Source organism: Saccostrea cucullata, unplaced genomic scaffold, assembly GCF_032062105.1.
Source record: "Saccostrea cucullata isolate Sc308-1 unplaced genomic scaffold, CSIRO_AGI_Scuc_v1 ctg607, whole genome shotgun sequence".
Taxonomy (NCBI): domain Eukaryota; kingdom Metazoa; phylum Mollusca; class Bivalvia; order Ostreida; family Ostreidae; genus Saccostrea; species Saccostrea cuccullata.
Window position 1 is genome coordinate 412,930 of NW_026933462.1, and position 20,772 is coordinate 433,701.

The 20,772-nt window shown below is 34.7% G+C and overlaps 1 protein-coding gene across 1 annotated transcript; it reads right to left on the bottom strand.

Annotated features, from left to right (window-relative positions):
- Positions 1 to 272: 272 nt before the first annotated feature.
- LOC134238425 (uncharacterized) lies at positions 273 to 1,589 on the bottom strand. Its single transcript, XM_062720552.1, has 2 exons — positions 453 to 1,589; positions 273 to 351 (listed from the first exon to the last, which is right to left on the bottom strand). The coding sequence occupies exons 1-2, from the start codon at positions 1,489 to 1,491 to the stop codon at positions 281 to 283; spliced, it is 1,110 nt and encodes a 369-aa protein (XP_062576536.1). The 5' UTR covers positions 1,492 to 1,589; the 3' UTR covers positions 273 to 280.
- Between the last annotated feature and the right edge of the window lie 19,183 nt (positions 1,590 to 20,772).

A 20,772-nucleotide genomic window follows, 5' to 3' on the forward strand; every position in this document is an offset into this window, starting at 1 on the left:
GAAATTTATTAAAGCTATGATGAATTCAAGCAAAGTGTTACTGAATTTTGAGATACATGTCATCAAATGGTCTTGTTTAACATATAATGCTGTTCCATGATGAGGCCGATTGCTGTCACTTCTCTTTTCATGATTAAACAAAGTCAAGTAACCTTCCATCATAAAATTCTGTTCATCATTGATGGTTAGTCTTGTTTCTGAAAAACCAATAACATCTGATGCTACAACATTGGGTTCATTTTTAATTTCATCAAAATGTTTGTGAAGAGATCTTGCATTATTAAACATAATTTTTAGTTTGTTCTGCTCTGTTTTGTACAATGGAAGATAACACAGCTTTAGAGGTGCTTCCTTCCTCATTCTTTCCATTTCTTCTACAACTTTATCATCAACAGTTAATGCTTGCTCATTGAAATTCAGAATATGCAATTTGTCAACAGATCTAACTCTACTAAGAGCTACATAATGAATGTGGGGTGTTTTCCTTATCCTTGACTGAGATAAATCTACTACAATTTCATCAACAGTGCAGCCCTGAGCCTTATGAATTGTCTTACCTGCAGCTGGTCTTAAAGGAAACTGTATTCTTTGATATGTAGTTGAATTGAAAACAAAAGATCGCTGACAGTCAAATATCGGTGTCCAATCATCCATAACACCATCATGGAAAAGATGTCTGTATTTCTGTCGAGCAATTCTCCCTACTGCAGAATCCAAAAACTTCACCCATACTATACTTGGCCTTGATACACCAGGTAATCTGTTTTCAACAAGAAATACAGTACATGATGAACCATTTGTCAAGCCATCAGTAACATCAATATTAACTGTAATGTCATATATCATTCCAATGGCTAGAGTTAGTTTTGTCATGAGATTTGCAGTTTTGCTAACATCATCTTGATTTTGCAATGATCTGAGTAGTCGGTCTTTCACAGACTTACTGTGGTCTTGGAGGACACTGTCAACAGCTTTTACAATAACTTTTTCACCAGGAAGTTGCTCTATAAGTTTATTGTTATATTCATCTACTTTTGCATTCATTGTGAAAAGATGGGGAGCATTGTGTGGATAATTTGGACTATTTTCAGCAATGATGCACCTGTGAATTATATCCAAGTCCTCAGAAGTCATCTCATTGTGACGAAGACGGTTCAAAAGCTGTGCAAATTCTAAATCATCCTTTTGTCGCATTACTTCATCTAACTCGAATAAGGTGAAGTTTTCTTTCCAAAGATTACATGCAAGTGCTTGGGCATTTTGTTTTAAATCTTGAAAAATCCAGCCATCCATAATTGGTTTCAGTTGAAAGAAATCTCCAACAGCAATAATACTGATGCCTCCAAACGGCCTCTTCAAACCAGTAAGAAGCTGAAGTCTGCCATTGATAAATTCCAACTTTGCATTGCCAACCATTGAAATTTCATCTATGATGACAACTGACAAATTTCTGTATTTAGTTCTAAATGTGTTGAGTTCATCACAATGCATATTTTGCTGCCTTTGGTTAATTTTCTGGTGAAATGCAGAAGCAATTGTCTGACCACCAATGTTAAACGCAGCTTTACCAGTGTATGCACAAAGAAGAATTCGTATATCGTCTGGATTTTCACCCTCCTTAGCACATAAATACCGATGTAAAGCTTGATAAAGCGCTTTAATTAACACTGACTTCCCAACTCCTGCACCTCCTGAAAGATATGCATGAATAGGTTCCTGTTTAGACTTGATCCATTGCATAACATGATTGAAGAATTCGCGTTGCTTCAAATTTAAACTGGCTACAAGCTTTAAATACTCATCATCAGGTAATCTAACAGAACTCTGTTCATTTAATTGTCTTGTTGATGGAATTCCAACTTCATTTCCTATATCATACTCTCTCTGTTCAATTGGCCTTTCTGGATTAAAGTGAACGAATGTTTCAGAATCAACATTTCCTTCATATTCATCATCTGCGTCAGTTTGTTGAGCACCAGGAGCTAATTCATCATATGCTTCTGTCAAATCATCCTGCGCCATCTGTTCTGCCTGCTCAAGCACATCAGCATTGTGTTCATACTGTTTGATTTTCTGAGCCAAGAAAAATTTTTTCTGGTTAAATGACTGCTCAAAGCTCTGCTGTCCACACAGAAGATCAGAACATTCATTTCGCCATGGAGTGAACAGCATTAGTTTTTCTCTATAGTAATTTTCTGGGTTTGTCTTTAAGCTATAACGCACATATCTTATAACTCTTGGTGTTTTTCTGCGCTTGATTTTAATTCCATTTCTCAACACAACTAATGTGCTGTCTTCTTTAAATTCACCCTCAGTATCACTTCCACTATCTTCATTTTCTGACTGGTGCTTCTCATCATCATTTGTTTCCATTTCAGACAGCTCACTTATACTTTCCTTTGGGAAAACTACATCTAACTGTGACACATAGTCAGCTAAACACCAGTTTTCAAGTTGTTTTGGACGTTTTGCATATCTTTTGACTATGTTACTGCATTCTATGTCTGTGGAATTAGCATTCAACTTTTCAAGTTCTGAATCAGGTTTGACAAGTATTACACGGTCATCAACTGGAGATGTGTTTATGAACATTACATCTCTTGATGCTTTTGTAAGGGGCATTTGCAAAACTAGATATGCAGCTTCTTGTGCTCCAACTTCAACACTGTTAAGAAATTGATTTCCAATGTGTCTAACTTGTCTCTTAATGTCAAGATTGCCCTCTCTTGCTTCCTTAGCAGCTCTACTCAGCAGCTCACTCATTCCTCTTTGGGATTTACTTATGTATGAGACAATGTACATTGCACAAGCATATGGATCCAAAACATACTGAATATCAATGTTTGCTGCCCAAGCATGAAGAAGAGTACTGTTGTAAGCATTCACTCTCAAGTCACAGGGTTTACGTTTTAAAAATACCTTGGGTGTTCTCAAAGAACTTCTGATGCATTTTATATAATCATCTTCAGAAAGTTGTAGTACATTCTGCAAAAAGTCTTGGAAAGTGCAGCTTATGTCACATCCATTTTTAAAGTCATTCACTTTGTCTTGCATAGTCTTGTGCATTTTCTTGTATTTATCAATGTCACTGTCCAAAGGTTCTAATATCATAGTAGCTTGGAGTGGTGGAAGTGGAAATCCAAATCTACAAACAGCCTTTCCTTTTTTCTTGCATGTTTGTGAGTGTTTATGAACCTGCAATTCTGTCAAATTGTCTTCTGTATTCCTTTCACACTTCAAGTAGCTGTCAACAAATGCAGCAATTTCCTTGTTATCATTTTCTAAGTATTTTGGAGCATTTTCAATCCAAACAATCATGTGAACATGTGGTGATCCCCTCTGTTGAAATTCAACTCTATAGAAAAAGTCCTGTATCTTACCAATAGGATGATGATCACTCTTAAGCACAGTATTCAAAAAAGTCCGAAAACGATGATCAAAATACCTTGTGCATGTAATCGGATCTTTCTGAATTAACTTTGACTTTTCAGTCCATGTCATGCTCTCAATTTCAGAATCTGTGTACTGTTTGTCATCGTTTAAAACTCCTAATGCTCTGATCAGATCATTCCAACGTGTATCTGCAGCAGAAAAGGACATAAACCAAGTTGGTAGACCAAGCTGTCGTATCATTGCAAAAACGTCTTTCTTTCTTGTTTCAAGATAAGGAGGAGAATTTCTCAACTGTTTGAAAACATAAAATCCCTCATTGTGTCTAACAATGTCATTGATTTGATCAGGATTTCTTATTTCATTTGCAGTAAAGGTTTTCCCCTTTGTTTTGCACTTTCTAAGGGCTAAATTGCATTTGTCTGTTACCTGTTTTAGTTGAATCTTTTTCAATTTGAAAAACAAATTTGGTACCGACTGTGCAGCACGTCTATCAACACTTCGTAATTCCCACTTGGCAATATCAGCATATGAAACAGGTATTTGACGCTGATCGTTTTCTACCCTTCCTTTGCCACAAAATATTGTAGGAAATGACAAATACTCAGCCATTTGATCTTGATACAAACTAATTGGTCGCTGTCCCTCTCCTGGAGCAAATGTGAAGATCTGATTCATGTCATACGAGTCACTGTCTAGTAAAGTATCACGATTTCCATCCTTACCACTATCAACTTCACAGAATTCATCAGAGTCTGATTCATCTGATTGGTCATGCATTGCTGAATCTTGATTGGTGTGACCCTCTATAAACTCTCTCATTAATTCGCTTGCGGAATTGGTGACCTCAAGGAACCAGTTGTCATCTATGTTTATGTTTGAATTCTGATAATATTCACTGTTTTTCATTAACCAATGTAAAGCAATCAGAACCTTTGTAGGTCGGATATTTTCATGACAATAAGAGTGCTGAAAAGATAGTTTCCTTTTTAACTTCACAGGTATTGTAATATTTTCATCAAGTCTCCTGGGAAGACTGTTGATTGTTGGTTGAATGTCAACTGGCACGTTTACAACATTTCCTTTTACTGAATACTGCCCTCCTCTTGGTAATTCTCTTATCTGCATGAAGGGAATTCTTAAGGATACGAGTCTTTCTTCCAATGGTAACAGATTTAATTCACTTGGTTTTTGAAGCCATGTCATTCCATTTGCAATAGAGAGTTTTGGCGTTCGACTTTCTTTTAAACTTGAATTGCATGTGTTGCATATCCATTCCTGCCCATTTACAGACTTTGTATTAGTAAAATACTTCCTTTTGATTTCAGCATGCAACAAAACATTATCTACATTTGAAACACTTTCGTGAAACCATGTCTGTTGGCAACATGTGCATACAAACACAGGACCCAATCTTACATTGTTGTGAAAATTGTCAACACACTCAATTGCATCAACTCCAAATTTACTTTTTCTGTATCTTTGTTTTTCAGTTTCAATATAGTCCGAATTCCCCCGTGAGTGTGCTTTTGATTGTTTTGCAGCAATATTTTCTGATGATCTATACTCTTCATTTTTTCTCTTTTCTTTCATCTTCAATCTTTCTTTTTCTAACTGGTTAGAATTTTGTCTCATTTCTTTTTTCTTCTTTAAATCTCTTGTTTGCTCATCATGCCTATACTCTGCATCTTGTCTCTTGTTTCTTTTACTGTCCCTTTCCCTGTCTTTAAACTCTGGATCTTTTCTCTTGTTTTTCTTACTGTCCCTTTCCCTGTCTTTAAACTCTGGATCCTGTCTCTTGTTTCTCTTACTGTCCCTTTCCCTGTCTTTAAACTCTGGATCTTTTCTCTTGTTTTTCTTACTGTCCCTTTCCCAGTCTTTAAACTCTGGATCTTGTCTTTTGTTCCTCATACTGTCCCTTTCCTTTTCTTTGAACTCTGGTTCCTGTCTCTTGTTCCTCATACTGTCCCTTTCCTTCTCTTTAAACTCTGGATCCTGTCTCTTGTTTCTCTTACTGTTCCTTTCCCTGTCTTTAAACTCTGGATCTTGTCTCTTGTTTCTCATACTGTCCCTTTCCTTTTCTATGAACTCTGGTTCCTGTCTCTTGTTTCTCATACTGTCCCTTTCCTTCTCTTTAAACTCTGGATCCTGTCTCTTGTTTCTCTTACTGTTCCTTTCCCTGTCTTTAAACTCTGGATCTTGTCTCTTGTTTCTCATACTGTCCCTTTCCTTTTCTATGAACTCTGGATCTTGTCTCTTGTTTCTCATACTGTCCCTTTCCTTTTCTATGAACTCTGGATCCTGTCTTTTGTTTCTCATACTGTCCCTTTCCTTCTCTTTAAACTCTGGATCTTGTCTCTTGTTTCTCTTACTGTCCCTCTCTTTTCCTTTAAACTCTGCATCTTGTCGTTTGTTTCTTTTACGGTCTCTTTCATTGTCTTTAAACTCTGGATCCTGTCTCTTGTTTCTCTTTCTGTCCCTTTCCCTTTCTTTAAACTCTGGATCTTGTCTTTTGTTTCTTTTACTGTCCCTTTCCTTTTGTTTGAACTCTGATTCCTGTCTCTTGTTTCTCATATATTCTCTCATGTAATCCTTTTTATCTTTCTTTATCGCTGTTGTTTTTAAGTGACCAGTATTGGTACCAGCAGATTGTTTGTTTGTGAGAGCAGTTGTTGTTAACTGATCTAATCTACAATATTGATGTGTACTTTGATTATTACTAGGGAAGCTATGAATAAGTGTGCGAAAGGCAACAGGCATCACTTCAAACTCAGTTGCAAATTCAATGTGCATACTTTCATACATTGCATACAGAAATCCTAACAAATCATCTAAGCAGCAACTGTGTCTCATCAGAGACTTTCCATCACATTCAGACAAACCATTTTCCCCATGAGAATGCGAGTCAAAAAAATAAAAATCATTGTCTGAAGCTTTGTACAGTGCTGAACATATCGAGCCAATCATTATTAATACATATCTAGATAACCCCAATGCTTGTTGCAGACATTCATGTAGAGTTTGAATTTGATTTCTCTTATCATCTGTAACTAATAAACCAAACAATGTATCAAACTTGTCAACAATGTGATGATTTTCACCAGAATCAATATGAAGTGGTAGTTCATCAAACATCAGTAACCTACTTTTAAAATTTCCAGCACTCTGGAGATTCTTCACAGCTGTGTTGTACAAATTATCTCCCTTGAGCAGAGTCTGATCTAAAAAGGAACTAGTAAATGAAAAATTTTCATATGAATTTGACAACATCATAAGTGAATTGCATGTACACTGATTACCTCTTGAAAATGATGAAAACCTCATGCTTCCCTGATGGAAGGATCCAAACACGAGATTATCTGAATTCTGATGCATACAATTACCTTGCAGTGCATGTGTTGTTTCATTTGGTATATTGTTCATTGTAAACGGAGTAATATTCTGAGTTGTAATCTGAGATATATTCTGAGTAAGCAACTGAGAGGAATTCAGAGTAATCATTTGAGGCAACTTTTGAGGCAACATTTGAGCCAGAGGCAACATTTGAGGCATAGTTTGAGCCAGAGGCAACATTTGAGGTATAGTTTGAGCCAGAGGCAACACTTGAGGCATAGTTTCAGTCAAAGTGGTCTCAGGGAGAGCCGCAGAGACCACTGTCACAGGGGTGGTAGAGATCACCCCTGCCGGTACAGATGTCATAGGTGTTAGGACGTGGCCTACACCCAGAGGCACAGATGGTTGGACGTGGCCAACATCTGTGGGGTACTTGTCACCCACATCTGCCTTACAAGATTTCGTCTTCTTCACAGCAGCTTTCTTCCAGCTCTTCTTCCTAGGCATTCTGTGATCTACAAAAAACATAACAATGTTATAATCTATAGTATATAATAAGGATCAGCATAGCCTACACATGATACTAACACACATTCTCGAATTCATAATGCTGCCATCACTGACACTTTCAGATTTGAGAGCAGTTGTTCGAAACTACATTGCAGATACTTTTAAAAATATATACTTACCGGGGGTACTTTAAGTTTGTAGCCAAATCAAATTAAAGAAAGCAGAAAGTTGAAAAAATTTAAAACCTGAAAGTTAAATTCAAAATCACATGCAAAACATATGACAACATTCATTTAAAGAGGTCACTTGTGTTGCACAGTGGTTAAAGGCACACACTAAGGAGTTTATCCTTAGTTCGCTGGTTCGAATCCCACTGTGGGATGTGGAGACTGATCGCTTGGACGAGACCCTTTAAACAGAGCTCCTGTGTCTCTGTAGGTGCTGGAATGAAAAAGATCCCTCACTGCTCAATTGCCCTGAGTGCCAAGTATTGGACAAAAATTTGTAGATCTCCACTTGCAAGTGGTGGCATCTCATACGAATGAAAAATTCAGAGGGTTGTTAAATAACATACAATCAATCATTTTATGAGAAACGCAAGTTATATGCAATTTGTAAACCATTTTCACACAAGACTTACCTTGAACATGTGACACACATTTAAGAAATTATATGTACCATATAAATGTATACAAAATATACTGGCATAGCTTTTGTGCAATAAGTCCAAATTACATACCGTGTAGCGGGTTATTTTAGTGGGGTGCTAATTTTAGCTTATTTTGGCATTTTGATGGTAGTCCACTAAAATTTTAATCGCTAAAAACAAAATATACTGGCATAGCTTTTGTGCAATAAGTCCAAATTACATACCGTGTAGCGGGTTATTTTAGTGGGGTGCTAATTTTACCTTATTTTGGCATTTTGATGGTAGTCCGCTAAAATTTTAATCGCTAAAAATAGTCAATACTCATCTTAGTGTTAATCTGCAAACCGCTGAAACTCTGTCAGCTAAAATAAATTACACCAATTTATTGGCATACCTTTGAGCATGCATAACACCAAATTTTACACCCGCCAAAAAAACTTGCTATATGGTACCTAACCATTGTGGTATTCCATAAAAATTTTCTTTTATCGTGTTTATCGAGAACTGTGTGTACATTGGTATTGTATTTAACCTGCAGTCAAAATTATAAAAGCAACCCTTTAAGCCATTTCATTTTTTTCTCCCTTATGCCACTACATGTATCTTTATTTTTTCATAACTCGTATCTAAAATTACAGTCTGGATTCTTAAAATTTCCTATTTTGGTCAAAACCTTTTATTCTGCCATTTCCTCTAAATATTCCTATAACATGTTTTATAATTTGCTAGCATTTAATACCTTGAAATTTCTTTTGAAAAAGATTGATTAAAATCAATTCCTTTGAATTACATCATTTTTATCATCATAAAGTCTGCAAGTTTTGGAAGTATATATAGTTTTCTTGTCCACAAAAACTTTAACCTTGCTTATAACCTTTGATTGGCTCCTCATCCACTATGGCTTTCACATTTCACAGGTGTATTTCTTGTGATAAGACTTTCCAACTTTCAATTATTAAAAGAAAAATTAATAAACATTTATCATTATGAATAAGTTTAACTTTCCAGTGTTTATGTTATTTGAATTAAAAATTTCAATTATAATTCATTATTTATCAATTATGCCCAGCTAATTATTACCGATAATTGATTCTAATTATTTCCGATTTCCCATCACTAGAACTTGAATCAGACTGCTAATTAAATAAACCACATTATTATTATTCTACTTTTATATAGCACCTTATGTAAATATGTTATTACCCTGAAGCACCTTACATGTATAAAACAAGTACCAGGGGCGGATACAGGATTTGTGGTTAGGGGGGGGCGTGGATAATTCTGTTGAGGCAAGAGGTCTGGGGGCCGCCTTAAGGCCCTTAGTAGGTCCAGGGCGAAGCCCTGGTGGAGGCCCAGGGGGCAAAGCCCCCGGAAGCTCTTGGGTTTTCATGTATTTTAAAGTAAAATCAGGCACATTAATAGTGCATATTTTTCAATTATTTTTGTTAAAAGTATATAGCATATAGGTGGGGGCCCAGCTCCCGGAAGCTCCTGGGTTTTATTGTATTTTAGAGTAAAACCAGGCACATATTAACCAGTGCATATTTTTCAATTTATTTTTGTTAAAAGTATATAGCATATAGGTGGGGGTCCAGGGGGCGAAGCCCCCTGAAGCTCCTCGGTTTTCGTGTATTTTAGAGTAAAACCAGTGCCGCACAATAATAGTGCATATTTTTCAATTATTTTTGGTATAAGTAAATAGCATGTAGGTCCAGATGTTTGAAAAATAAATGTTTTGAATATTTCACATTTCTCATTGTATTGTAACACATGTCACTATATAATAAACGATTTACTTACTCATAATGGTATTGGTTAGTGATGTATCAAAGTACGACGTGTTTAATACTTGTCATGTCATACTTTGAGTAGTAGGGGCGCAGCCCCCGGAAGCTCCTGGATTTTTGTGTATTTTAAGAATAAAACCAGGCAGAATAACACTTATTTGATTAGTTTTGTATCAAAATGTGGCATTATAAGTATTAGTCACATCATACTTTGAAAATTTTAGGGGGGGCGTGCGCCCCCCACGCCCCCCTTAAATCCGCCAGTGAGTACAATATAAAACAAAGAACAAGTGCAATATAAAAGGCAGAATTGTAAAATCATGAAAATGACACCTTTCTCCTATTAATTTTTTTTTAAATAAAAAATACCCAAAAACAATAATGAACTGCAAGTAGATCTATAGTCTTTTTATTGTACTGTTGTCTTTTTTAAGCATTTTACGCACACTACTAATAATGTCTATGCTTTTTTTTAGCCAATTGTCAGGAACCTGTGTAGGCGATATTCTTCATCTCTGCGATTGACACAAAATCACAATTTATGTAGGAGTTTCCTTTCTGCAAACTTCGACAAACACTTCGTACTGCTGCTAAAGTACTTTCATTAATAATAAGTTATCCTTTATAAATATGTCCTGATGACAGGTGTACCTATATGCGAGAGTTGTCACTGTAGACGACTCACATTTACAAAAGTTTTTCCCCTTTGTGGGAACTATCCGGGGTCAACCAGCGTAAGGCACTGTTTTCCCTCTATAACCTTACCAACTTTATAGATCAGTATCTTACTTCTACTCTTAGTAATTAAATCTGCATGAATATGATCATAATTTACCTTACCCCATACTCTGGCAATACAGGTACAGATCCAAATTGTTCGATAACGTTTGAAAATTAAAAATATTAACAAGTAACTTAAAAAGGACAAAGACAGTGGGAAAACGAGCGTTACGCCGACAACGGGACATAATTCTTAGAAATGTAAAAAAAATCGTCTATTTATATTAATTATGCAATGACAAACTATTAGTCTATTACGCTTCCTTCTACTAAGTAAATCTAAAAAAAAAAAAATCTTCTCAATCTTTTTTAACACTAGTAAAATGTAGCAGTGCCTAAATGGACTTGTTTTTCTCCATGTGACTTTCTCCGAAGGAGACTTCAACTGCGCAATACGATCGCTGTGCCTAAACACTGCATATATGCTGCATGAACAAATATACGCAAGGTAGTAATTATTCAGCTAAATCCTTTACTCTTCAAACCTTACAGAATGAAAACAACAATCAGCAATGAACACTTTTGTTTCAGATCAAAATTCGGTTACTTCTTCACCGTCCACATCAAAAATGGCTGAAGGAGTGAGCCTCGTTTTCATTTATTATGTACACCGCGCCCGATCGAAAAAAAAAATAAACAAAGGTAAACCTAATCCGTTATCATTTCGTACGGGCACAAACTAGACAAAATTGAATGCGCACTAAATAAGGTTGCTTGCATATTAATGTAACTAATCATGGCTCTGTTGCTTATGAGATCTAGAGAAGAAGATTTTTAAATTTTAAAGGTTTTCTGATGTATTCTTATTTAAAATTTACTCATCCATTACGGACCAACCCTTACCCCAGGGGTCATGATTTGAACAAACTTGAATCTACACCACCTGAGGATACTTCACTATGAGTCTAATCTTTCCTGGCCCAGTGGTTCTTGAGAAGAAGATTTTTAAAATACATCATTACTTTTTCACAAATTCCTAATTATCTCCCCTTGAAAGGGAGCATGGCCCCTCATTTGAACAAACCTGAATCCCCTTCACCTAAGGATGCTTTATTGCAAGTTTGGTTGAAATTGGCCCAGTGGTTCTTGAGAAGAAGATGAAAATGTGAAAAGTTTACGACGACGACGACAACAACAACGACAACAACGACAACAACGACGACGACGACAGACAACGGACAGATTGTGATCAGAAAAGCTCACTTGAGCCTTTGGCTCAGGTGAGCTAAAAAAAGTCAAGAGTTCCTGATAGGAAATCCGACTAAAGAAACTGAAAAGACTGACACCCTGGAAGAGAAAGAATTGGAGTCAATAATGAACATTAGACTACAGATGAAGAGAAATCAGATCCTTTGGAAGAGAGACTGGATAAAGATACAGAAAAAATGAACTTAAATGTATGCACGGGATTAGACAGAACCTAAAACCATGTTCCTTTTTAACAGGCCAAAAACTGTAAAAGATAAAAGCTGGTATAGCATTGCTAATGTCTTAATAATATTGTCACCATCATATCTTGTAGATGTGTATTATGTAGAGAGCTCATTGTGGAAAGAGGCTAGCTGTAGATAAATGAAATGAAAATGTAAAATCCATAAAAAGATTAATGCATTCTATATATTTGAAATCTTGTCATTTACAAATACATGTACATGTTCTAGTTTCACAATTATTTCTTCATTAAAAATTAGTAACAGTGCGACATTTAACTCCGGACACGACATTTGTCCGGACTTTCGCCAACCACTTTTCCAAAGATATGTGGAAACCATTTATGTCATCTGATGGGATTTTTTAAAACTTAACACATGAACCAAACTTTACACCTGATTATCTTCTAGGTAAAAAGATATTACACCTGAAATCAAGAAATCCCATGGGATAATGGTGGGATTTTTTCTCCTAACCAATATCCCACCATTATTCTGTGGGAGAAAAAGGTATTCTGTGGGATTTTTTCTCCCATAGAAGTTTGAAAATCCCATAAATGCTTTATAATGGGACAAAATCTCCCATATATTTGTATACAGAAAATAATCTCCCATCTCTTTATAAATGTGGGATTTATCCCATATTTATTTCAAAATAGAAAAAAATTCTCCCATGGGATTAAGAAACAACAGTTTTAAACCAAATAAAGAAAATATTGAACAGTTTAACTACCATTAATTATTTATTTTCATTTAAGTTTCTGTGTTTCCTACACCATTTTTTTTTTTATTTATTAAAGTGGGGTAATATTTTATTTTTCAAATGATTAAATATTTTACATGAAATAGCACTAAAAATCAAAAGTGGTTTATCTCTATAACTTTCAGTTTTTTTAAACTAAAAAAGACAATTTCCTTGTATGTAGATTACCTTCTTTTATTCCTTGTATGTAAATTTTGAATGAGAAAAAAATGCAATTAAGAAAGAACAAATCTTTTTTGTTTATTTTCCTCCAAATCATTAAGGTTAATTTATTGCGTAAGTGTCATTTGTCAAGCTTTACAACAAGATCAGATCCATATACGTTTAGATCTTTGCCTGTTTGCTGCACTAAACTGATTGGTTTCCAGTTAAAAAATCACATGAAATTGGGGCGTGTCATTCACTCTGAGATTCTCAAAGAGTTTTAAAACTTATTCAGATGAACAAACTGTAATAATTTACCTATTTTTTACTCTAAATTTTCTTTGTATGATCCTGATCATCATCATGCCTTGTTTTTGTTCCAATGACAGCTGGAAATTATTTTACACATAACGAACCCGATCTGACAAATGAACAAGAAATAATGTTGAAAAAAAAAAATCAACCGTCTTCATTATGCACATTTACTGGTAGTTTGTATTAAAAATATTTAACAATTTTACCTTTTTACTAATTTCAAAATATTTTACCTACACCTTAATTAGAAACATTTCCCTAATTTTTGACAGTTCATTGAACCCGTTCAAAAATAAACATGATGAAAGGGCATGGATCCAAAAATTGCGGTGGTACTCTACTCAGTGTTTCTTATCATCCAGTAGAAGACAAGTTTTCCTTAGTTCTGTTACTTCTTTAATAAAAGCACTCTGCTGATCTTTTACTTATTATTTTTGGTACATAAAATAACTATATGCACCACTGACATGGATTCAACTGATAAGTCACCTTAGGCCATTGCAAGTTTCTTCTTTGTTTAACATCTGTATGCACCTGGATTTTGGACACCCCAAAACACATAAAATAAGAGATTCAGGCCACAGTTAGTTAAAGCTCACTGTTAATACTAGCGCGGATGCAAATATAGCAGAATGATATTGGGTATTAAACTTTTACTTCAGCAATCTACATGTAATTTAAATAAGATGTTAGACCCACACGCATACTCGCTAAACTGACTGTAGTGACTATGTGAGCAGATCTAACATCTAATTTTAACTAGATTGGTACTTCAGTGGCTTAAATTTATTCAACTTCTTTCAAGAATTCAATTTTCTTGTCATAAATGCATATTGTCAATTATTATGCTTCCTGTCAGTTTGTCTCTGTGACATAACCCATATACCCTACTATTCTTGCATTATGTTCTTTGGATTTAAGTACACTGTAGCATAAACATACTATGCCGAAATAGTGCTCGACTATGGGTGGCACTGCACATGTAGCTCTCCCGTCTGTCAATATATATTATTTCGGAGAGCTACAGTTCTGCAGTACTTAACACTTCAGATGAAAAATTAACATTCAAAATAATTCTTTTAAAATAGTTTCTTGCAACCCCCCCCCCCCTTCAGTCAAATACTATTCTCTAAAACTATCTGTACATTATACCTAAAGCATGGAAAGTTCAAAATTAAAGAAAAAGATTATGACGCACGTTGCACAAGGTGACATTATAATAGGGATGCATAATAATAACATTAGTGTAGTATTTTGCATGTATTATATGCCTACATGTATTATTATAGTAGTCAGGGTTTGACACATAGTGCACTCGCACCATTTGTCAAACCCTGACTACATTTTTCTTTTTAATGAAATATAGTTAACAAACAAGGCTTTCTTTTCATTCAATTCATGGAATCCTGGGGGTGAATGAAACATTAAGTCTTATTTGGTCGTTAGACTTGTTACTGGAGTATTTATTTTTTTTATTAACACATACTTTAACATCTAAAATAATCTTTGTTGTAATATTTGAGTTTATAGTATGATATCATCATAATTGTTTTAAATGGGTAGGGGTGTTTTCAAACATTCATAAATAAATCAATATAGATTATAGAGAAAGTTTGTATTACCTCTATTAATTCAAAATTTTCTCAAAACCCCAACACAGGTAAAGTTTGACATCTGGGTATTTCACTGTGTATTAAACCACATCTTGTGTATAGGAATTAGGAGACAGATGGCCACAGGTAGACTGGTAGCTTCCAAGGCATTCACACCTGTACGGAATAAGCCCCTCCCTCACCTGGAATTTACCACCCGGTAAAAAATATCTGCCTTTAGGCATAGTGCATGAAAAATAAAACACTATTAAATAAATATGCACACTTCATGAATTCCCTAGTTCATTTAATAAAGGTACACATCCCTTCATTTTACATTTAAGGAAATATGCAAGGTATCTTACCTACTGATAATTTTTCAAGAAATTCTATATTTAAACTTATAATACATGTACCATATTACATATTTTTAAATTAGACAAAAAATCAGCATGCATTTCCAGGGATTTTGAAAAGATATTAAAGTTTGAAAATTTTTGCATTATTCAAAGAAAAATGTACAAAAATTACAAAACATAAATTCCAGATTTTTTTTTTCATCAAAACTGTTTTAGAGGAGATTTACAAATCCATATATAGACAATAAAAATATTGCACACAGGTCCTTCCTTTAGTGGAACTACTGAACTCCAGGGAAGAACCCAATAAAGTGCAAACTACATTGCGCATGACCTTAAATGCCTGTTTATCAATTATGTAAGAGAAAAATAAATTAAAGAACTTGTTCTAATTAAAATAATGAAAAAAATCCTTATTTAAGCCTTTAAGTTTAATTTTTAATTAAGAAATTTGACAGTTGAATAAAAAGAGTAATATACAATATAATACTTATTAAATTAATTCTCTAACTTAGTTCCATTTAGATATTCAATATTCAAGTCAACACTCTTTACATGAATGAATTATCAACAGTTTTGTCCTTAATGTTTTCAATGGATCCACAGATCATGAGATGATGTCTCCTTTTATGTGTATGTATATATCTGTGTATACTGAAAAAAAGAAAGTAGCTGTGTGATGAAAAAGGATAATAAAGAAGTATCTGATGAGACTGTAGCTCTACTGGTCTGTATGCATAACAAAGAAAAAGAAGCACTTGGATTTGAAACTTTGCAACAGACAGCATTAAATAGAATTATGTATCTAAGTGTAGTATACTTGTGTGCCACATTACATTGAAATCATACCAAAATTGTAGGTGGAGTAGCATTTTAAAGGAATTTTTATACAGAAATTTCTATTTTTAGTAACCATGGCAGCACCGTTCATTGAAATTAAAAAAAAAAACAATGCACTATGTACCTTAGTGCAGTCTACTTGTGTGCCAAGTTATATTGAAATCAGAATAAAACAGAGGAGTAGTATTTTTAAAAATTACAGACAGATGGACAGCTAGACAACTAGACGCCACGGACAGACAACGGATGGACAGCTTGACAGACGGACAAAGGGACACCTTCCTATCGCATAAGCTCTTCTGGTCTCTGACCAGTAGAGCTAAAACAAGAGGCCCATGGGCCACATCACTCACCTGAGAAGATTTGACTGGGTCATGCAATTCTTAACCATGGGTCTTAATTTGGACAATTTAAATTCCCTATTGTAGCCCCGCCCAACTCCTAGGGGTCATGATTTTGAATAATTTAGAATCTACACTACCCCAGGATGCTTCCACATAAGTTTCAGCTTTTCTGGCCTAGTGGTTCTCTTGAAGAAGATTTTTAAAGACTTTTCCTATATATTTCTATGTAAAACTTTGATTCCGTATTGTGGCCCCGCCCAGCCCCTAGGGGTCATAATTTGAACAATTTAGAATCTACACTACCCCAGGATGCTTCGACATAAGTGTCAGGTTTTCTGGCCCGGTGGTTCTTGAGAAGATTTTTAATGACCCCACCCTATTTTTGTCTTTCTTAATTTGGCGGTGAAGAAGCAGCATTTTCTGTTGCTCACCGTCGCAATAGCCGGGCATTGCTCTACGAGCAATGAGCCCGGCTAAAAATGAGTTTAGCAATTTAAAGATTGATTTTCACTCAAAGTTTTAAGACTGTTTTTCAGAGATTAAAAAAGAAACATTTTAATAATTGATTACCAGGGTATATCAATAATCATGTGGGTACATGTCTTATGTAAACTTCAGAGGATCAACAAATTTTCTAACAGAGATTAAGTAATTTGATATTTGGATACTTCCAAATAATATAAGTAGGAGTTTTTGGGGTGATTAGTTACGTCCATCATGACATGTAATAATCATTAAACACTGATCCCTATATTATATCTCAAAAATTATCTTGACAGCAAAAAAAAAAAAAAAGAAGAAAGAAAAAGAAATAATACTTGCAACACACGCAATGTTTGTTAAGGTCAGACGACACGTTCCTCAAAAATATATAATTTTTTCTAAGAAATTGTCATTGAAGTATGGGTACTCAAACAAGTTTCCTCACAAAAAAATAGGGTACCTTACCATGCATTTGGCCAAGATACCATTGGGTCATATTTCTTATATAACCCTTATGGGTAATCTTCTAAATGGTCTATAACTCAAATTTTTGTGTACTTATATTAAAAAACATTTTGAAAACAATGTAGAAATCAGAAGAGAATGGCTAATATGAATAATTTTTGATATAATACCAAGAGATACAAAACATATATTTGAGGAACGTGTCGTCTGACCTTAATCCCTATAGTACACTACAGTAGTGGGATACTTTTAACCATGTCTGAGAGAAGATAAGAATTAATTTTCTAATCAGTAATGCTGATGATCGACTGTAATCAACAATGATCAAGATACTTATAAACTGTAACTTGCAAATTACAGACAAAGTTAGACATGACAACATATTTCTAAGTACAATCATCAGCTTGTGTACACATTCAAGTCATTGAGAATATTCGAACGAACGAGTACTACAACGTTAATTGTCACTGAGGAAATTCGAACGAAAGAATAATATTCGGATGTGTATAATTTTCTGACGATTATTTACTTTGTTAACTTGTATAATGTACTACTGAATATCCCCATCGACTAGACTGCTAGCTTTGCAAACACTTTGTCATATGTTTTGAATGGGAAGAGATGGGGCTTTTATATTACACATGTATTGCCTGTGACAAGACCTTTCTGAATACACTATGATTTTTGACTTCGAGACCTTGACCTTAAAGTTTGACCTACTTTTTAAAAATCTAAACATTACATTGAATTGGCTATAATTTTTGTATGAGAAGAGATTGGGCTTTCATATTAAACATGTGTAATACCTGTGACAAGACCTGTCTAAATACACTATGATTTTTACCTTCATGACCTGGAACTCAGAATTACATTTCCAAAAATTTAACCTTGGTCACATCTTTGAATGAGAAGATATAGGGGTTTCATATTACAGAAGTCCAGTGCCTGTGACTAGACCCTTCTCGATACACTATGATTTTTTTATCTCGTGACCTTGACCTCAAACTTTGACCTACTTTTCAAAAATGTTAAATTTTCTTCTGATTACTTAATATGACAAGATATTTCCGACCAAGCTATGATTTCTAACCCCTTGACCTTCCCGATTGACCTAATTTTTCCGTTGAATAAGCAAGATTCCATAAGACATAAAAATGTCTCTTAAAAAAGGTATATACATGTATGTACACCATTTCTTAAATGGAATAGGCAATGCTGTAGATTACAACTTTGCTTAAAACTTCAGCAGACATGTAGCAACCCTAGATATCGCATTCGTAGCAAAAAAATTAATGTTTTAATTTCTGCTACAAAGTTTCTGAGTCTGCTGGGTGACATGATGAATACTTTCAGAATTAGTAGGAATCTTATTATTGTGTGTGGTTTTTTAGTCCCCCGATTTTTGTGAACGTTCTTGATCCAAGTGTTACAATTAATACAAAAGATGATAAACAATGCAATTTAAATATTAAATTTATCATGGCTTTGCTGTTCTTGAAAAGTTTCCTTGATGTTGTGATCTAAACTTAAAAGGCATATTGCTATTATTTTTAATTGCTGTCTTAGAAAATAAAGTATTTTAAAAAATTTAATTTTTTCTTACTCATTTCGTTTCATTTTTTGTTAATTAGTGGCACATACCGGTATTTGACTTGAAACAACTAAATTTAAAAGACTCGATCTAGACTTTCTTGAACACTGCATCAAAAGCATGGTTATGGGACACAGTGAAAATAAAAGCCCTAGTACTAACTTTTCAAAACCTATGACCAAGATTAAACTTAAAAGTGGATCAAACTCTAAGGTAAAAGTCAAACTTGGTGGGACTCAAATAAGATCTTGTCACAATGAACAAATATGTAAAGAATGAAAGCCCTAGCACAAGCTGTTCAAAAGTTATGACCATTTTTTTTGTATAAGTGGGTTAAACTCCAAGGTTAAGGTCAAGAGGTCAAATTTGGTGGTACCCTAAAAAAGAACCTGTCACAAGGGAAACACCTATGAAATATGAAAGCCGTAGCCCCATCCAGTCAAAAATTATGGGTAAGATTATAATTTTTTTTTGACGGAAAAACAGACTGACAGACGTGTACGGATGGACGGACTGAACAGAAACTTCGATTACTGAGGCATAGAAACACGACCAACGAGGAGTTATCTCTAAATATAGACAAAGCTTAATTACGAAGAAGACTTTACCGGGTATTTATTTGGAGGGTATGCCAAGCTTGTTATAACAAAACTTTTCACTTTTATTTCAAACAAATGGCGGGTATGCCAAGTGTGTTATAGCAAAACTTTACACGTTTATTTCAAACAAATGGCGGGTATGCCAAGCTTGATGTAATAAAACTCTACACGTTTATTTCAAACACATGGCGGGTATGCCAACTGTGTTAAAGCAAAACGTTTCACGTTTATTTCATACATAGTTTTTCTTTACATAGAAACCGACTGTCGACATGTTGATGGACATCAAAAACTCAAGTCAAAATTTTAAGCTTTTCATTTATGATACAAACATAATAAAAATTTCAAGGTTTGTATAATCGTTCAATTTAAACATGTGAAAAAAATTGTTTTGCTATTAAAATTTTCAAAAGTTATACCTGTTCGCAGTTTATGGCCTCCAGGCCAGATTAACATTTTCGGAGCAAGTTATTGATTTTTTGGTGCAGGTTAATTTTTATGGTGCACTTCTCATTTCCAAGTAACTATAAGCCCTATGTTGACCAAACTTACATGGATGATGCATCTAAGGATGCACACTACAAAGCTTGCTTCGGAGGCTAGGTCTACCTACGTTTTATCAGTTTATGGACGAGTAAACTTTTAACATGTTGAAGTTTTTGGTGCAGGTCTCATTTCTAAGTAACTCTAAGCCCTTTGTTGACCAAACTTATAGGGATGACAAATCAAATGATGCGCACCACCAGGCTTGTTTAAGAGGCTGAAACTTACCTACATTTTCCAGATAAGTGAACATGTTAAACTTTTTGGTGCAGGTCTCATTTCCAAGTAATCTTAACTCCTATGTTGACCATGGGTGATACACTTATGGATGCACCCTAATCGGCTTGCTTCGGATGCTGGATCTGACCTACATTTTTCAGATGACTGAACAGGTTTAAGTTTTTAGAGCTGGTTCCTTTAGTATAGGTATAAGCCTTATGTTGAGGAAACCTGCATGGATGATACATCTAAGGATCACACTAATTGACTTGTTTCGGATGCTGGATACGACATAAATTTTCCAGATGATGGACCAGGTTAAACTTATGGGTGCGGTCTATTATAATGAAACTATAAGGCCTAACTTAAACAAACTTGCATAGATGATGCATCAAGGGAGGAACACTTTCAAACTTGCTTTAAATGCTGGATTTGAATTACATTTTCTTGATGGGTGACTAGTTTGAAGTTTTTGGATAAGTCTATTTTCAAGTAACGGAAACAATGTCAGATCAAAATCGCATAAATTTAGCATGTTGAGGCCAAAATAAAAAATACCTTTGTTTCCCCTAACGCGACCGACCCAGTTAAATCGCGCCGACTGAAAAGATTTTTTAAATAAGATGATTCAAATAT